The sequence below is a fragment of the Amblyomma mixtum genome, chromosome 7 (genome assembly GCF_055824585.1).
Source record: "Amblyomma mixtum isolate Tamu chromosome 7, ASM5582458v1, whole genome shotgun sequence".
NCBI classification, from domain to species: Eukaryota; Metazoa; Arthropoda; class Arachnida; order Ixodida; family Ixodidae; genus Amblyomma; species Amblyomma mixtum.
Genome location: NC_143018.1, coordinates 35174803 through 35195119, shown reverse-complemented (window position 1 = coordinate 35195119; position 20317 = coordinate 35174803). Strand labels below are relative to the sequence as shown.

The window sequence follows — 20317 nt, the reverse complement described above, 5'->3', positions numbered from 1 at the left end:
GCGCGGTTCGGGTGTCCACCGAGATGACAGAGAATTACTGCTCCATTTCCTTTCCTCAAAAAGCGTTGCGTTTAAAGGGCAGGCAGGTAGGTAAAAACTTTATTGATGAACCAAGTAAGGGAAGGAAGTTTGGTTGGGAACGGTTGGTTGGCTTGGTTCTTAATCCCGGTTGGCGGCCATCAGTCCATGACTTCTGGCGACCTTCTCCGCCCATTCCACCAGCCTCTTGTGAGGCCGGCTCGGAGCTAGAGACCGCGATCTCCCAACCTTCTAGGTCTGTGAGTTTCCAGCGAGATGGTGGTTGGAGTTCCCGGCATATGAAGAGTATGTGTTCGAAGTTTGCTCTCGGAGCCCCACAAAGAGAGCAGTCGGGCTTGTGTTGATCCGGGTGTATTAGTGCTTAAGCGTTTCAACACATCCTTTGATGGCACGTGCCAGTTCTGCGGGTAGGTGGCTGACACATTCCACATGATTTTGGCGTGTCAGTCAAACCCATCTATTCCCCCCAACCCCACCAGAGAGGACTGGGAGGCGGCCCTGCTCGGCTGTCAAGACCTCAAGGCCCAAAAGGCCTTGGCTCAACGGACGTGGGCGGCGTTGCTTGACAATGGGGCCCCGGAATAGGGCCGGGTTCCACCTAGTACTGCGAAAGGAAGGCCCTACCCTGATCAGCTCTGCGTAATATTAAATGGCTGATAAATGTTTTTCACCACCGCAGGCGAGACGAAACGCAAGGAACGCTTGCGGATTTCTGAGCGCGTTCGCAATCATTGGTTGGTGAGAAGCCTAGCTGGCAGTGTCAGGAAGGGAACGAACGCAAGCGGATGCAACTGGACGGACTCGCTGGAGGAAAAAGTGCAGGTTGGTAGCCAGCATGAATAAGTGTTTTAACTTAAGGCTGTTGAGGATTGCTGATCGTGAGGTTGTAACGTCCCGCAGCCGCTCAGGGTGTGAGGGACGTCGTAGTGGAGCGCTTCGGATTGATTTAGCCCTTCTGGGGTTCTGCAACGCATGCTGACATCGTACAGCACACGGGGTTTTTTTTTTCGCGTCCATCGAAATATGGCCCCAGCGGCGTGGATTGAACCGGCGACCTTTGAATCAGCAGCTGAACGCCAAAGCCACTGAACCACCAAGGCCGGTTAATCCTAAGGGGTGTTGGTTGAGCCTGTTGAGGTGAGCGGTGGGACGAAAACTTATCTGGCAGATTCATGAATACGTATTGTAACTTAAACTTGTGGAGGTGAGCGGTGTGACGAAAACCTGTATTGGGCTGCCGCGGTGGCTCAGTGGTTACGGCGCTTGCTGCTGACCCGAAAGACGCGGGTTCGATCGCGGCAGCGGCGGTCGAATTTCGATGGAGGCGAATTTCTAGAGTCCCGCGTACTGTGCGATGTCAGTGCACGTTATAGAACCCCAGGTGGTCGAAATTTCCGGAGCCCTTCACTACGGCGTCCCTCATAGCCTGAGACGCTTTGGGACGCTAAACCTCATAAACCAAACCATCATTCGCCGATGGAGGCGCCAGCGACGCAACTGAGTCATGCGCAAACGAAAATGCTGCCCTCTAAGCTGATGAAGAGCGTCACGACGAGCTCCTTACCCAGCGTGTGCTTGCCAGCAGCACAAACGAGAAGCCAAGCGTCACGCGTGGACGCATAGTGACGTGGACGCTATAGTGACGTGGACGCAGCTCCGCATCTTCATGCAACTCGACCGCAGCAAAGTTTGGTTTGGTTTATGAGGGCTTTAGCGTCCCAAAGCGACTCACGCTATGAGAGACGCCGCATTTAAGGGCCCCAGAAATTTCGATCACCTAGGGTTCTTTAACATGCACTGGCATCGCATAGCACACGGGCCTCTAGAATTTCGCCTCCATCGAAATTCGACCGCCGCGGCCGGGTTTGAACCCTCGTCTTTCGGGCCAGCAGCCGAACGCCATAACCACTGAGCCACCGCGGCGGCCACAGTAACCAGGCGCAAAGTAGTACCCCGTGTAACGAGCATGTAGCGCAGACTGTCAGCCTGATGAAGTAAGCGCGGCGTGCTGCGTGCACTGAGGGTATATGTGTGTGCCGCTTTTGGAAATCGGATCCTACCCAGAAATCCTGGACGAGCGCTTTTTTTCGGCGGGAAATAGTAATGATCTCAGTTTTTACGCATGTGGTGCGATTTCAATATAACATTTCCGCAGATTTTCCCTCGGCAGGCTTCCATTTTTAGCTGTTAACGTTTTTGCTATCGTCAAAAACGTTTCCCGTTGGCTTTCTATGGCAGTGTATTCGATGCGAGCGATGGACGAATTTTGAAAGGAAGATTTTGCCATGCATCGGAAGAATGTATACAATTACCTTCGGTATTTCCATAACAGTACCTTATAACATTTCCCGGTTGCCTCACAATTAAAACTGATTTACAAGAATCCTGTCTCGAGTCAAGGGGCAGTCAAAAAGTATCACCTTAAATATCTTTTTTTTTTATTGTTGTAAGAAAAGACAAAGCTAGGCCAAAAAGCGTTTTATCATTTTTTAACACAGTATCTAGCACACGTTCAGTGCAGGTGCGGCATTCCTTCACCAACGCCTCGCTCTTCAAAGATAAATTTTGGAGGCGAAAGCCTAATCCCGTTCATCAGCAGCAATACCCGGCATTGCCGTCGTCGACCGCGAAAATGGTCGTGAAAATTCAGTGTGCCGTCACCATGGTCCTGGAGACCGGAAATGACGTCAACCATATCTACAGTGAAACCTAAATTGACGTCAGCTAAACCGGAAGTGAAAGCCGGAAGTGGCTTGGTAGCTAGGTTGAAACGGCTCCTTATATTTACTCGTATGTCATGCGGTCTTTCCTAGATGCCTTCACCCCAGAAGCCTTCGCCGGAAAGGTCTTTGCGACATTAGTACTAGCCACTAACTAGTACTAACTAGCAAACAAACTTAGTTAACTACTATAGCCCACGATGACACACAAATTCTTTCGCATTCACAGCAAGCACATAGGCAGTCTAAGTGCCTTCTGCAATTTTTGGGGGTATAATCTTTGAAGCCATGCATGAATTGCTTGCCATGCATGAATCCATGCATGAATTGCTTGAAGCCATGCATGAATCCGCACCGAACTTGGTGCCACTCAGCGCATCCATAGGTAGCCCGAATGTGTGGCAATGTCTAGTGATTACGATGGGTTATGAAGGCATTCTAGAAGGTCAACAGTGGCCTCTGCATCTGCAACAAGCTCTGTGTGGCCGTGCATTATCGCGCTGGAGCAGCGCACCAGAACGCGCCAAACCACGGCGTTTTCATTTGATTGCAAGGTTCAAGCGGTCCTCGCGCGCAGGCCACAGTACAAATCCAGCTGTTTTCTCTGCGGCTGCGCTGTTTCGAATCCCTCTTGCGGCTGTGGTATGAGAAAGGTTTTATGCTGGATAGCATTCGGACAAATAATTTTAAAAAATTGGCGGGGGCTTAGCTTTGGTTAAGCCTGGTAGGTTGCGAAAGCAAAAGCGCAGCGCCTCCAACAGAAGGAACGCAGTGCGCCGCGTCTAGAGGTCACGCGTGGCTACCGGCCGCCGCTGCGCGACCACTCAAAGCGTCTTCGGTAATTTTTCGTATATGTTGTTGCGACTGAGAGAAAGAAAACAATCTACAGCTGGCATGACATCACAGCGGCAGTAGCGCCACAGGTGCGCGGCGTTGGTCGCCCATATTCACTCTGCTGAAGTTCAAACGTAACTGCGGCCGGGTCACGCGAAGGCTTGAGAGTGCGAGTAGTATTGCTTTCGCAATAAAAGGTTCTGCTTAAGTCATCAGACATGGCAGTTGCGCGAAACACACACACACAAGACAGGTTACGGGACGAGCGCAAACTTACAACTGATTTTATTCAAAATACAAGGCACATATTTAAAGGAAGAAAAATAGAATGCACTTTGAGCATGCGCATCGAGATTATACACAATGTAGCAATCAAAAGCATACCAAGGTCTGAACTTACATCGTCTTATCGAGAAAGGCTACCTCACTATTGTACAGTGCAACCGAAGAATCACTGATACATGCTTGTCCTTTTTTCTTTATGAAATACGCTTCCATCACTTCACGTGCAATTGAAACTCGACTTTTGCCCAGAACTCTGCTTAAGGTTCGGGCGTAGATTTGCCGCGGTTTGCGGATGACGTTCGGGCAAATTTGCCCGACTATGGAAGCCATACAAACATTTCATGCCTAAAAAAACGTTGAGACAGCGTATGAGTATCGCGAGTTAGCAATATCGAACGAATATATTGCATCATTAGCCAGCTTCGCTGTATCCGGTACAAATTTTTCGTTATATTCGGATATCTACTTCTTTTGATGCCAACGTACACTCTAAGAACTGATACTCTCTATGATAGAGTATACCGGCTACTGTACTCTCTCTAGCAGCAGTTTACTCCGCCCAAACTGCCTAAGGAGTGAAACGACTCCTTCGGTAAGGAGTAAAACTGCGAGCGCACTCCCTCTTGGGCCTGAGGGAGTTGGAGGTTGTTTATTTTCTTAGCTTTTGTACTGCAGCGGAGCCATATATATAGTGACCTGTGACTCGCATCTCATGCAAACTAGTGATAAGCAGAAACAACCAAACAAGATAGTGCGCTGTGCTCCGCCCACAGAGCCAGACCTTGTACATAACCGATACGTGCAGTGTACACTTTGAAGATTATTGCGTTGCATTCATACAGCATATTTGATTTGATTTCAATGGATTTTACGTCCCAAAGCAACTGCACTGACATCGCGACATCCCAAAGCGAAGTGCACTAACATCGCGCAGTGCATGAGGCTTTGGAGTTTCGCATTCATCGAAATGCGACCGCCGCGGGGTTCTGAATAGTCTATACCATTCAGCGAAGTCATGCACTTCCGTAGAATGCGTTTAAGAAGAGACTGTCATGGTAACTGTCGCAATTTATCCTAAACATTAGTTTATTGCTGTGTGAATATATTTTATGCCCTTCGGAACCGCCATTCACATTTTGCAACATCTATTTCAGCACAACAACCTCCAAGAAAAAGCGGTTCGCAGAAACGAGCGATGCTTCTGTTAAAGGAAAACACTTCTGTCAGATCCCGTAAACCTTCGCGGTCGACGGCGAAACATTAGTCTAAACACTTTATATGGCATTCCTACTAGGGTATGAATGATCGACGAGTGCTCTAGGGAAGCTACACATCATTTTAATACGAATAATAGTGCATCAGGACACCAGTTAACTCGTTCGCGAAGGGCGAGTCAACGTACTGTGCACCATGAAATTGCTGTCGAGTAAAGATTTACCGTGGCGTTCAGGTGTTGCCTGTACTGTTTCATCATTTACTGAGCTGTGCCAACTCTAACCAGCCAGCGATCTACCAATTTAGAGAACAGAACTCGCGACATATACGCACAAAACTGCCGCTGAACTCAAAATGTTAGCATATATAACTACTGAAAAGCATTGCCACTCGTCCCAAGTATAGGCGAGAGGTATAAAGAAAAAAAAACAAGTATAGGCGAGAGGTAGCGCACTCGGCTCGCAATGCAGTTTCCTGGTTCGAATCCTCCTTCTGGCGCAGCTTTTTTTTTCCCAGCCATTTGTAATAAAGGAGTGTTTCTACTCCTGCAGAGGGAGTGCGCCTAGCAGGAGTGCGGCGACTCTGGATAAAGGAGTGAAATATGGGACAAGCGTATACTCCATCGAAAGGAGTTCCCCGCACTCCTTTTGTTCTTAGAGTGTATACAGTGCAAGAAGACGCCACTTCGAATGTCCTACGTCAGTTCGGCCGTAATCGACTTTGAAGTTTCAAGAAGCCATGGTTTGAGGAACTAAAGGTCGTCGGTGCGAATCCCTATGATATGCTACAATTTGACTCGGCTAATACTCTTATGCTCCGTAACGTGATGAATCGTTTGATACCCTTCCGAACATTCTACATCAATTGGGTGGTCCACAATATGTGTACCAATGGTACCACTCACTGGTCCCACTTGAATGACCTTGTGTCTCATACTGACGTGACCTTGAGTAATGGGAGTATCTAACGCTCTGAAAACGTCTGCCGAGTAGGTTTCGGCTTTCTTCTGGAAGCCCTTTTTTTTTATTGAAATGAGCTGAGTGCGTTTTAACCGCTTTACCGGGCGCCTTGCCTACCGATAGGAGTACACCACTCGACCACGCTAGTTTTGACGGAATTAAGCCTGTCGTGATTGTTTTGACCCTGCAGCAGCAAGAAGGTTTGAAGACTTTGAACTAATTACCATGGAGAACTAATGATTTTGCAGCTCAGGAAAGTTCGTATTGCAGTAGCCTTGGCATTTGTGAGTCAGGCGTAGCCGTTCACCTAACTACTTTTCTGTTCTGCGGTGTAGCCAACTACTCAAGAGAAATTCAAGTTATGTGGCAAAACTTGTACTGCAGGCGTGCAAAACTCAACGGGCACGGCTGACGCATAACTACCGTAGTCTTTGCACCATATTCGTGACCTATATCAGTGGCTAAATTTTATATTCTATATAAAGCCAGCGGATCTAACTTAACATGACTCATACCCTCAGCTTGGCAAGGCCTAAGTAGCCCAGGTAATCGCACCAATATTGCAAATGAATGATCTCACCCTGGTCCTTTGTAGGACTGGCTTTTGCCAATACGTTTCCAATATTGTAACATATACAGGGTGTCTCACCTGAGATTTTACACAGTTTTTAAAAATAGGTCTTTTTATTTACAAGAGCTCTTTTTTTCGGCATAGCATTGTTAGCGGTGTAGTACATCACAATACTGCTAAGACATGCTAATTAGGAGGCTGGTTAACTAATATTGAATAGTTTTCAACTTTTAATATCAGGCTGCTTGATTATTGACAAGCGTGTAGCCCACCGTAAATGAGATCCATATCAGCACTCTGGCCCAACAAATTTCGACCACTTCGAAAAGTTATACGGGCACTGGAGAGGTTGCTTTGCCTGCAAACACCTCGAAACCGCATATATTTTGGCGCGATGTAGTCAGAATTTGTTGCCCCACAACGCTGAGCGTAATCGCGTTTTCGAAATTACAAAAACTGATATGGATACTACTTACAGTGGGCTACACGCCTCTCAATAATTAAGAAGCCTCACAATATAAGCTTAATATTAGTTAAGAAGTTTGCTAGTTAGCACGTCTTGGATGTATTCAGATGTACCAGACCGGTGACAATGCTATGCCAAAAGCAACGTTCATTTCATTTATTTTCCTTAAAGGGAAACGTACAGATTTTAGAAATCAACGAGCTTAAGAGGGTCGAATGCGTGAAACTTGTAGGTAAAGCATGCGAAGTGTTTTTAGGCTAGCACTTTAAATAGTAAAGTAATCGCGGATTATAATCCGGACGCCCTTCAAGCTTCTCCGCAGCACACAACGCCAAGGGGGGGGGGGGGGGGGGCATGATGACGTCATCGAAGGTATCAGTACATCTCCAACGCACGAACGCCTGCTTTGAAGGAAAAAAACCAAAGCCTCCGGTGGCAAACCCTGCCGAGAGTTGTTTGGCAGCGTCTAACGTGTGGCTGACGACAGCGGTAATTTGAAATCATACCTTCCGTGACGTCACGCTGAATTTCTCTGCACTCCTCTGGTGCATTGAGGAGAAACGCAAAATTCAATCGTCGATTGAGTCATTATTTTAAATGCTAGTGCAAAAACACTTGGCATGCTTTACCTACAGCCTCTATAGATTTGAATCCTTGAATATTGCGAAATTCTCAAAAAAGTGCTGCAGTTGCCCTTTAAAGGCCCGGTGAGGGGCATTACATAAGGGGTGGGATTCGTTGGCGGCAAGTGTTAACACGATGACATATGAGCATGAAGATTGTCAGCGAAGGTACCGGAGCGCATGATGGCTGCAATGTCTCTGGGAAGGTTGTTCCAGTCCACAATGGTACGGGGGAAAAAAGAGGCTGCAAAAGTAACCGTGCGGAGACGTGGTCGAGAAACTTGGAAAGGATGACAGGTGCGATGAGATACGCGGGTTGGCGGGACAATGTAGGGCGCACAGGAAAGTGAACTGTGGTAAAATTTGTAGAATAAGCAAAGGCTGGCGATGCGACAACGAACTGAAAGGAGTGATAACCCTGATTTATCTTTAAACCCTGACACACTGACGTCGTATGAATATGAAGAATGAATGAATCTGGCTGCTCTGTTTTGTACTGCTTCAAGTGCCTTGATAAGGTAAGCATGATGCGGGCTCCAAATAGGTGAGGCATATTCTAATTTTGATCTGACAATTGTTTTGTATGCTAGTAATTTTACATGATCGGGGCATGGCGGAGATGACGTCGTAAAAAACCTAGTGTTTTATTAGCAGATGAGATAATATTAGTGATGTGTGCATACCAGGACAAGTCGTTACACAAGGTGACACCTATATACTTATATGATGGACAAGACTGTACAGGGACGTTACTAATTACGTGTGGGAAATCAAGCGGATTATGGCGGCGGTGGAAAGACATGCGTTTACATTTATGTGGGTAAAGTTTCATTAACCAAACGTCACACCATTCCTGAATGTGTTTAAGGCCGTCCTGGCGAGAATTTCGGTCATTAGTGGTAGTAACTGAGCGGTAAATGATGCAGTCATCTGCGAACATGCGAATTTTAGAATTGATGTTGTCTGGTAAGTCATTAATATAAACTAAAAACATAAGTGGGCCGAGTACAGAGCCTTGAGGGACACCAGATGTTACAGGGATGTAGTTAGAATTGTGATCGTTAATAGTGACAAACTGCGTGCGATTAGTGAGGAATTCTTCTACCCATTTTAAAATATCGTTAGGCAAGTTCAGGTACGAGAGTTTTAGTAGTAATCGTTTGTGTGGTACCTTGTCGAACGCTTTTGCATAATCTAGGAAGATGGCATCGGTCTGCAGGTTAGTGTCAAGATTAGCATGCAAATCATGAAGAAAAATAGCGAGCTGCGTTTCACATGAGTGACCTTTTCTAAAATCGTGTTGTGATGGATGAAAAAAGTTGTTAGAGTCGAGGAAGCCCATGATGTTTGTGTAAATGACGTGTTCCATGAGTTTGCAGGGTACTCTTGTAAGAGAAATGGGTCGGTAATTAAGAACTTAATTCAAAGAACGTATCTTTAAAAACTGTGTAAAATCTCAGATGAAGCACCCTGTATATTACTTAGCGTTCTAATGCCCGAGGGTGCTTTTCTAATGCCCGTTCTAATGCCCGAGTTTTTGCTTCGCTAAATGAAGTAAGCCCACAGATCAGGGTCTTTGGGAGGGGAAGCAGCTGAACTATGCGCGAGGTACATATACGCATCTATGTCTTGGTCCAATGTTTAGGGGAATCCCCCAAGGTGGAGTAGGTGCGTAAAAAAGGAGTTATTACTTAGCATCCACACAAGCGAAACCATACGGCTACAAAGGAATGCTATACAGCTTTCGCAGAAACAGCAGTTGAAGAAAAATGTGTGCTGGTCCGGGATTCGAAACCATACCTCGTGTAATAAAGGCATAATTACTCATTAGCATGCATGCACCCAAACGCAACCATACAGCTACCTATACAGCTTTCACGGAAAGTTCGCAGTTGACGAAAAATTCGCGTAGTAAAGGAGTAGTTACTTGTTAGCAGTCACAACCGGTGTTCGAGTCCTGGGCCAGGAACAATTTTTCTTCAACTCCACATTTCTGTGAAAGCTGTGTACCTTTGCTTTGCACCCGTATGGCAGGGCTTGGGTGGATTTTAAAAGGCGTAGTTACTCCTTTATTAGAAACCTACTCCATTTTAGTGTATTCCCCTAAACATGGGACCAACAACATTTCCCCTTCCAGTTGATCAACATGCTCTCGCCCTGCTTATGCTAGCCGCCATGGGTAGCTCGGTTAGTAGAGCGACTGCTCCAGTGAGGCGGTGGTCTCGGTTTCGAACCCCGGGAGAGGACGAATTTTTCCTCAACTGCGAAATTTCGGAGAAAGCTTTTCTTTGTAGCCGTACGGCCGCACATAGGTGGGTACTAATGATATATCGTTTCTTTTTAAAAGGAGATGCATGTCATCTTTACAGACTTTCCGCCGGGCAGCTCATCAAACTGGTTGCGTAGGAGTGCGCGCCACTGAAGGCGGCCATGGAAGCCTTACAAGACCCGTTCCAGGAGGAGGGACAGAAACCATCGCCTCCCCAGCCACAGGGTACTGCGGCACCGATTCGCCCAGTCACCCGCATTTTTTTGCCACCGACTTGCTCCTTGAGAGTGGCTGTCGTCACCGACGGTGGGCTGCAGTTCGCGCTGCCACCTGAGGCTAGGTCATCCGTACCAGCGCAGGAGGCCCAGTTTAACATCAACCCGTCGGCGTGCCTATTGGAGGGCTTGCGCCGTGACTGCGTTGGCAAACCGTGCGACGTGGCAACGCCAAGCCAGGGCGGACAAGGCCACAAGTTCCGCAAGAAGCCCAACTTCTTAGAGGTAAGGGATTGGAGAAAAGGGAGGGAGCTCGTGCGTATTCGGAGTGCATTGAGAAAAATGTGTGCAAAAAGTTGCACGGTATTATCCCAATCAGCACAGCTGATCGGCCCAATATAGGAAATGTATTGGCAAATGCAGAGTGAAACCATCCACTTCCAATATTGGGCCAGTATACTTGTGCTGCTGTGGTAGGTCCCGCGACCACCACTGCCCGTGTGTAATCTGAGTGTGACAAGTTTATTCTGTGTTTCGTACAAGGAGGCTTACGGTGCTCCCCATTGAGATTCCATCGATTCGAGATGCGGACCCTGGTGTGACGCAGTGTGAAACGAAAGCTTAATTTTTTTTTTTAATTAAAGGTCCCGTTACCCAGAAAATCCGGTGTCGACGATGTCGGCGTTGGGAGCGAAAAATCACGAGCACGACCCAGAGAGTAGTCTATAGGAGGCAGGTGGGCCACCTAGGTCACGTGACCTTGTGGCGTCATCGCAACCTGCCCACCGGATGGTGATTAAAGTGCCTGCCCACAGTGACGGGTGTGGGGTTTAAAATCGGGGAGATAAATGCGTATTCCGGCCCCGTTTAAGCGCGGCTGACACAGTTCAAAACCGCGCTGACCCCACCCCGTGGTCGCGTACGCTACCGAACGGGCCTTGCTCTGCGGGAACAAAGGAACGACACACTGGCTGACACAAACAAGGCATTTATTGCTATAACAACAATAACGCCAGCTAGCAACAAAATACACTGAGGAATCGAGGAAGTCCGACTCACCAGCACGGCTACGAGCGAACGTCCGCCCACGGTAGGGCAAAGGGATAAGCTTCGAGGTCGAGCGGGACGGGCTCGGCGGGAGTAAGTTCCGACCAAGAGGCGCCCGTCGACGAAGAGCGAAGCCGCGAGCGAAACGTCCGCTTGCTTCCCGGTGCCGAGGGAGAAGAGGCCCCGTAGCTCCCCGCGAGCGCGCAGCAAAACGCCATCCGTGGCGCTGGTGTCGCTGCGACGCGAGCGCCCTCCCCTGTTAGTGGAAAGTCACCGAACCGAGAGGAGTGCTTTGCGGAGGAGCTAACCACAGGGAACTAGCGCGTTGAGGGAAAGCGAACGCAGGGGACGAAAGCGTCCCCACACGGGTGACGCTCAAATTAATGATTGGTGTTTCGGGAAGAGCAACCTGGGCCGCTCAAGGTCCACCGCTGGGAACGCCTGCCACCGTAGGGCAGCGGAGCATTGCCTAACCGCTGCATCACTGAGCCAGGAGGGGTATAAGGACCGACAGGGGTCTTTTAGTGTAAAGCAGAGAATGACTTTCTGGATATATGGGAGTTACCCATTACGCTATCGCGTGATAACCTTAAGACGGAGATTAAGCGTCCCCTGCAATTTTTTAAGGACACGGGTTATATACGGACCAGTTTAGAATTATATGTGAACGAACGTACACGAAATTTTAGCGTGCACACGCTTCACATCGGCATCATCGGTATTATATCAACGTAACCATCTCTGGTGACCTTATCTAGTGCACCCTCATCCCACGATCAGCTGCTATCATTCATTTATAGTTTGATTTTATGAGATAGAGCAATTTAATTCTTTGATTTCGTTGAATGGAGGCGAAATTATAGAGGCCTGTGTGCTGTGCGACGTCAGTGCACGTTAAAGAACCCCAGGTGGTCGAAATTTCCGGAGCCCTTCTCTACGGCGTCCCTCATAGCCTGAGTTGCTTTGGGACGGTAAAGCCCAATAAACCAATGAACCACGAGTAAAATTTGGGCGCGGGTGACGTGTACAGAAAGCCCTGTGTTGCTTGGGCATGTTTGTGCTCTGCAGGATTTCCTTTTGCCCCACCTTGACAACGGCACCTTCGGTGAGCGCTTGAAGTGGATCGACCAAGCCGGTGGCATCTTCCAGGTCGGCTGGCCCCGAAGGACCGAGTTCAATTGGACCAGTGACGACTTTGCCGTGTACTTGGTGAGCACATCAACGTGCAGTCAGTTTGCTCCTTATCGTGCACCTAAGTGTGCTGAGGAGCGACCTCCAAATCATTTTGTTTTACGCGGAGCTTCTTCCGGGTGAGCGACGAATTTGCAATGGCTGTTCGCAAACAGTAGCCAAATATACTGGACAGCTACATCACTTCTAGTGCGAAAAACTTCCGCACGCTGTTGATGTCATGGCACGTTAAACTCCGGCTGGACGAAATTAATTCGGAGCTCTCCATTACAGCGCTGTTTTCTCTCTTCCTTCTTTCATTCCATTCTTCATCCCTTCCTTATATGACGCTGCTAATGTGGCCACTCAAGAGAAAGAGGGAGAGTAACTGCTGCCTTTCCTTTCCTTATATTAGTTTTAATGCTAGTCACTGTGCTACGTATCTATGGATTGTGTGTTTGGTAACGAAAGAGAGCGGATGGCAGAAGTATGCAGAAATGTGTATTCAGCATGATGACCAGGCCGCAGTGCTGTGCACGGCTGCAAGCCATTATTACTCGATTGACGACGGGTTTGTTCCGGTGCTGAGCAAGGAGTCGAAAAGAAAACTGCGCGGAGGTGTTCACTCCTCCTCGTCAACTACTTCTACGATCATTCTGTCACGAGGTCTCCCGGCAAGTACGGTCCTCTTTGTGCTGGAGACTTCAACCGGCAATCTCAACCATCGGTACAGGGAAACCTGTTTTCCGTGAGGCTCGCGTTTCGGGAGCCATCAGAGATGTAAGGGTGAGTTTCTGTAGGAACGTCATCTCCGTTGGATCCACGTACCGAAGGGCGATTAAAAGTTTTGGCAGCGTTAAAAATCTCGGCGACGTCAACGTTCGCTCCCACGTCCTTCAAGACAGCGGCACTGTGGCCGGCGTCACTTAGGACGTGTACATGGCGATCTGTGACTGCAACTTTTCTCTTGAGGGATATAAGAGCGATAATTGAGATGTTTCTGACTTCTTTAATGGTTTGAAACACCTAACTGTTAATTTTGTTCGCTGTTATGATTGGTTGGCGCAATTGAGCACGCTGCGGGCCGTAGGAAGCTGTATTGCCAACTGCTGTTTCATTTTACTTGCTTCCTACTATAATGAAAATTATACCTTTCGTTCTATCTTACTCGTAACCTGACGTCCACTTCTACTGTCATGTTTCCTTAGGAATGGGACAAACTGAAGGAGCATCCTCTCGAGCAAAGCCCGCAATACTGGAGCATTGCTAAGCAGCGGTTCCAATCATCCCTGAAAACAGTATCACGCCTATGGATACCGACTGGTGGCCAGCTGATCCAAAACGTCACGGTAACCATTTGCTGCTGATTACGATGTTCTTGTTAGGTTCAATAAGAATAAAGCTCTCGCGTTCGCCTGCCGCCTGAGAGCATTTATGTCTCCGTCGCGCCGTGTCAGTTTGAGTGAAACGATTGGGGTGTGTTTATTTTGCAAGGCGGCACAATACAGTGCCTGAGGACCGCGTTCCAAAATTACCGCAATGCCACCTCACAAAGGCATTGAAGGGAATCAGCAGGTTCATCAACTACCCCATGAAAGTAATACCAATGCATTCAAAGCCAACTCCAGTGGAACACGCCCTGATATACGCTGTGAGAATGGTTGAACCAAGCAAGAACATCAAGGAAACCAGCATAATCGTCTCCCGACCGTGCCCGTCACTCAACACCCTTACAAATTTTTTTGGACAGTCTATACACTGTCCATAGACTTCTGTCTATATAATCTATACTCTCTATAGACAAATCCTAGAGAACAGTCTGAAGGCAAAAAAAATGTTATAAACAGTCTATAGATAATCTCTATATTCCTGGCTATACACTTTTAGTAGAAGATAGTCTATAGACTATGAATAGCCAAAAATAAATATCTATGGGAAGGCAATAGAGTCTATAAGAAGTCTACAGACTGTCTATAGACCATTTCTATAAGGGCAACGAACAGGCGCGCCCCCTCAGCAAAGTTAAGTCTAACACTGTCCTCAGCCCACTGGCTCTGTGCCACTTCATATGCTGCGATGCAGGTAAACGTCCCAACTGTGCGTAGGTGAGGGCCTAGACCGAGCATATTTTATACCCATGTAACGCTGCCACTGCCGGTCCTTATTTCCTTTAACCTCCTTGGGCCGCCGCGGGGACTCAGTGGTTATGGTGTTCGACTGCTGACCCGGAAGACGCGGGTTCGATCCCGGCCGCGGCGGCCGAATTTCTGTGGAGGCGAAATTCTAGAGGCCCGTGTACTGTGCGATGTCAGTGCACGTTAAAGAACCCCAGATGGTCTAAATTTCCGGAGCCCTTCACTACGGCGTCTCTCATAGCCTCAGTCGCTTTGGGACGTTAAACCCCATAAACCATAAACCAAACCTTTAACCTCCGCCTCCCTCTTAGAGCGCTTAGCTTCACGTGGTCTTGAGGGATGAGCAACAGTTCAAATGAAGCAAGCCTTCTTGGACTCCTTGCACTCGCCTTTAATAACGAAGCTTTTCCATCTCATCCTCTGGGAAATCCTCCCTCAGGTGCGCAGGATCATCTGGAAAACGGGCACGCATCAAAAGACGGCGAGTGCTCCAACCACCGCCCTGATAGCGAGGCGGGTACGCACCCGGCTTAGGCGTCCTGGACGTCACACCGAGGAAGAAGACGAAAAGGAGTGTGGCTACGTCAGCGGGGGACCAGCGGTGTGCCCCCAGTGCGGCTACGCCACGGCCGACTTGCGCCTGCTTGTGCGCCACCGCATGATGCATCGGAAGTTGCGCGCCTTCCGCTGTCGTTACTGCCCGCGTCGCTTCTGCTTGCCCGAGGGCCTCTTCATGCACATGCAGGTGAGGGTGGAAGACGTGTAGAAGGAAGCTGAGAGACCGCTGTCTCTTCTAGGCCACCATGTGCCATATTTAACTAGTGGAGGAGCCCCCATATGCATCTTCCTTCCACGTGTTGAAGAGGTAACAAAGTTGTCCAGCATTCCCTGCGATGTCCAATAAGATATCTGCACGAACGTTAGTACTCAGGTCATTCTTAACTTTTCTTAGGCCAGCAGCTGAACGTTGGAGTCTTCGCTTGCATTCTGCACTGACGTGTCAGCCCTGAATAAAGTCTCCCGCTGTAAAAATTGGTTTTGTTTGGAGGGCTCCATATAAATCTGGGCCCACATAGCATTGCTTAACAACCCCGCAGGTGTCAATTATTCAGAGCTGCTGCATTGTGCTTCAATTGAGATGCAACCAACAGGGCTCAGTATTGAACTGAGACGTAGCCGCCCAGCCGCAGTAGGCGTCAGCGTTAATTGATGCGATGGGTCACTGTTAAGTGTGTTGCGCCGTCACCCGGGTGCCACCATGCTCTAAGTGATGGCATTTATTTACGCGACTCGGGAAGCCTTGCAGACTAAAGGAATAAACTTTTAATAGTCGAGCTCGTGCTCTAGTTTATCGCGAGTTTGCGACAGCCCAGCGTTGCAGCCTCGTTCTCTCTTTCAGCCTTGAGCTTGTTTATCAGTTGTCGTCCTCTCTGTTATGTACGTATGCGATGCGCAACAGTATAAGCGTGGAAATGTGTTTTTGTTTGGGTCGCAACAACACTTGAACTGTTATCATGGTATGCAATGCCGAAGATGCGACACTCGAAAGTAGGAAAATTTTTAGTTCCAGAAATTTTGTGGCATTATTCAATAATTTTTAACAGTTACTGACTCCTTCCATGACTCAGAACAGTTTCATTGAGCGGAATGCAGTTTTGCTGTAGCAGCTACTAATTTGCAAGGAAAAGTGTGTATAGTTATATACTGAAAGCTTCACCGCTGATATAGTATACATCGGTGTTTTGTGTCTTTGTTTTTCACTGACTGATTTTCACAGTGTTTTTCACAGTTCCCACTTTGAGTTATTGATCGATTCGCTCTCGCCCTACCATAAGCTTGCCGTCCCGGTTAGCCCAATTGGTAGAGCGACTGCTCCGGTGAAGCGGTGGTCCTGGGTTCGAAATCCGGACCAGGACGAATTTTTCTTTAACTACGAAGTTTCTGAGAACGCTGTATAGTTTTCCTTTGTAGCCGTGTGGCTGCGCTCGGGTGGATCTCAATGAGTAATTACTCCCTTATTACAAATCTACTCTACCTTGGGGGGGTTCCCCTAAACATTTTGACCATCACTGACTGATTCTAACGCTTCAGTAGCTTCTCATAACCTACCACTGTGTCCCTTCTGTCTTATCGCAGGAGCACCCGGGAGAACGCCCGTACACCTGCCTCCAATGTGGCATGCACACTCGGCTTCTCCTGCAACTACGCAGACACGAGGTGCGCAGCGCCACGCAGCGGTTGTACCTCTGCCATCGGTGCGGTCTGATGTGTCTGGTTCCCGACAAACTTCGCGAGCATCTGCTCAAAGTGCACGAGGTCACCCTGGACGCCGCGTTCTACACAGAGCCGTTCCAGATCTGTCCCTATCAGAACAAACACTGCGGAAAGACTGAACTGCCTCAGACATTCGCCGAGAAGCCGGGGGCTCAGTTTGGTGTAAAGACGAACTCGCAGAAGCAGCCAGAATGGGCAGTCGACCGGTCGATGAGAACACAAGCAGGAGCAATGTCAGAAACATACAAGGCAGTACACGTGGTGAAGCTGAAGCGTTCAGAACCGGAAACAAAGGAGCAAGAGCCAGAGGTAGGCATCAAGAAGCAGATAGCCGTCGCTACAGCCGATGTACAGATGATCAGGCCCGCAGGGGCAGACGCAGGGCCAGAAGAAACCCCAGCACCACAAATAGACGAGGCAGTAGAGGTGGTGGAATGGAACTCAGCTAAACCGGGAAGAAGGAATCGGAGTACGACGTCAGCTACCATGAAGGCGATATTCGACGCTAGAGCCGAAGCACCTGTGAGACAAGGCAAGGTTGCCAAACCAGAGCCTCGTCTAACTGGAGCAAGAGCCGCAACGAAGTCAAAGTTATCGCCCAATAGAGAGCCGTCGCCCTCCTTCGCTCCGCGCGCAAAAAGGTTCAAGAGAGACGTAAACCAAAGTAAGAGTGACGATGTTCTAAGCTCCAGAAGCAGTGAAGGTTCGAACCACATGTCTCTGGAACAGCCCTACAAACTCAGGTATGCTTCTTTCAGTAAAGTGCGCTCTCGCGGGAGTGGAACACGCCACGAGGCCCCTGTGTGTCCGTTTATGAAGTCGGATCTGAAGGAAGCGACTATAGGGCCCAAGGTTTTGGTGCGCAAGATGCCGTTCTCCACGTTTCCGTGGTACCCTTGGAGCAAGGCAACCCTGTCGTGCCTCGAAGCGTTAATGAACGATTGAAAACAACTGCCGGTCGGCTGGCAGTGGCCCTTGCACGACTTTAGCCATGGCCATTGTTCTGTGCGTTTGCAGATGCATCTTTGATATGTTTCTTAAAGATGGTTTGGAGAGTGTCCTGTACCGTTTGTAGTTCGCTTCACGTGTATCTCTCTACGTTGTGATAAAATCATAAGGCCATGCTGTAGTGTTCGATTAGGAAAATTAAAAAGAACAGATGTGTCGATACTGAGTAAAAACGCATAGCGTACTACTCACTCGAGGTCACAATTTATTGGAAATCCTAAGCACTTCTGCCTTAACTTGGGAAACATGCTGAGAAGTCTTTAAGGGCATAGCAAGAAGTAACTTCAACTTACTGGAACAAAAAGAACATGACACTAATCGATATTAACAGCACTGTATGCGCCATTGCATCTTGTTTCGTTTACTCGAGTGGCGGCAGTGTGACATGCTCAACCAGCGAAAAACCTAAAACAGTATGTTGGTCCTAGCGGTTGAAAACCACTGTAGTGATTATTTCGTTTTTTTGTCTATGTTAGCTGCTATCCGTGGTTTTCGAGTTTCAAGTTCGCTGGGCAGCTTGAGCGTTTTCGTATGGTAATGTTCACAGTGCTTAAAAAACTAGAGCTTCTGGGTGGAGTGCCTTGCTCATAACTTGCAAATGTTCATTTCCAACCTGCTTGTAGGGCATGTCGTCATCGACGACGTACTCATCTTGGCCACTGGTGCTGTGCTAAATCTGTGCGATCTACTGATGAACCTGATTACTTTTCTTTGTGAACCTGATTGCTTTTCTTTGTCAAGTTCTAACATGCTATGCCTTGTGGAGTTACCTTCGAATTTTTTCCCGAGCAACCATTGGCAGAATGTATAAGGCATTTTGTGCTAACGAAAATGAGGGCCTGCTGCTTGTTGGCAGTTATTCTTTCAGATACGGGCATTTCATCATGCAGATAATTATTCAGTTTTATGGTGTGCTCTTGCGATTGGGCAACCTTTGCATTTGCCAGATCGTGAAATATGGGTTGTGCCAAAGCATGATTGATCGTTTCCCACTGGTCACTTCGGTTGCGCAGCTTAAGTTGTGGGGCATCGAGTGAGAAAGCCTATAGTTTCCGTGTTTGTTTACGTTAAGAATTATAACGTTTGTATGTGGTGCTGATGAAGTAGTTTGGTATTGCGCGCAATAGCGCAAAAATTAAGCTGTTTTGCTTTTGTTTTTCAATTCCGAAATGTAATCTTTAACGGTAAAGTAATAAAATAAAGCGAAAGAGGTGCGTTTCCTCTTTCCGTTTAGTGGTATGTGATTGTGTCACGTTTACTGCAACTGCAATTGCAAAGTTCAACGCACTCATCACTTGCAATTTATGCCCTTGCTTTCTCTGTTTTATTCAAATGCTTGAAAACTGCAACCTGTGCTGTGTCTCTCAGCTTCGCATCACAAAAAAATGCGGTGGTAGTGATCGTGCACTGCATGATTTTCCGCGTGCAACGTTATGCCGCTATCACCTCCTTTGTTTTGTTTTTGATGCTGCTGAAGTTAACGCTGCTAGCCGATTGCGGGTACTAAAACTTGTTTGTTGCGTAATCCAATGTTTTTTTTTTTCTTTTGCTTTGCCGTGTCATCGTCATGTCCTCACTGGGATTGTACAATTCTAAAGTTAACGGTCCGGCCGTCGGAGTAGAGTATTTGAAAATTCAAAGCGTAGGAGAAGTCAAGCGACGACAAAGCTGGACGGGCCGACGTTCAATTTTCCAAATGCTGGTTTTTCATTCTACCTTCCCCTTGTAAATATCTACACACTGTGGAGCGTAAAACATTTTCCCGAAGGCTAACAGTCGAGCAGACGCGCTTCTGTGTTGTCGGCGTGACATCGCTTAGTCGCACTGCTCCCGGGCTACTGTAGCAACTGACGACGTAGTTGACAACTGTCTAAGCTTGTGCTCCTCACTATTAAAAGAAGCAACACGCAGTGGCTATGACAGGAAGATGTGCAGTTTAAAACACTTCATGGCTTCACTCACGTAGCTTACTGAATAGGTTGGTTAAACTGAATATAGGTTATTGTTGGTGCAAAAACACAAGCTCCATGCTCGCGATCGATAGCTCTATGATTTCAGTGCGGCCTAGCGTTTCTGACGACTTCCTATTTTTCCCTTCACAATTGTGCGCTTTAAAAAGGGCCTTTGAAAGATACTAAAATCCTAACAGTATGTTGTAACAGAGGGGACATAAACACGAGCTTTGGCTGGTTGATATTCAGCGTGTTGTTCCTTACCGGCTTTTAAACATCCTTTTATGAAATCGACTGCCGGTGGAACTAAAACAACTTGGTGTCCTTGTTACGACATGCTTAAAGAAAGTGGGATAGTGTTTAGGTTGCTGTTGTGGGGTGTACAATGGGTGTCTAATGTTCTTGCGATTTTCCCGCCAAAACTCCAGCTGCAACCGGTTTATTGCCATTATGTTGTATGCATGTGTCATCACCTTCTAGAATGTTCCAGAACCTTCTATTGGATTGTAATATATGGGATTATACTAATATGACA

The 20317-nt window shown here is 47.8% G+C and overlaps 1 protein-coding gene across 1 annotated transcript; it reads left to right on the top strand.

The window, feature by feature from the left end:
* The first annotated feature begins 457 nt into the window (after nucleotides 1–457).
* LOC149335636 (uncharacterized) lies at nucleotides 458–19069 on the top strand. Its single transcript, XM_089552235.1, has 6 exons — nucleotides 458–861; nucleotides 10082–10481; nucleotides 12312–12452; nucleotides 13622–13762; nucleotides 14988–15293; nucleotides 16685–19069. Exons 2-6 carry the CDS (start codon nucleotides 10143–10145, stop codon nucleotides 17765–17767), a joined length of 2010 nt encoding a protein of 669 aa, XP_089408361.1. The 5' UTR covers nucleotides 458–861; nucleotides 10082–10142; the 3' UTR covers nucleotides 17768–19069.
* The last annotated feature ends 1248 nt before the right edge of the window (nucleotides 19070–20317 follow it).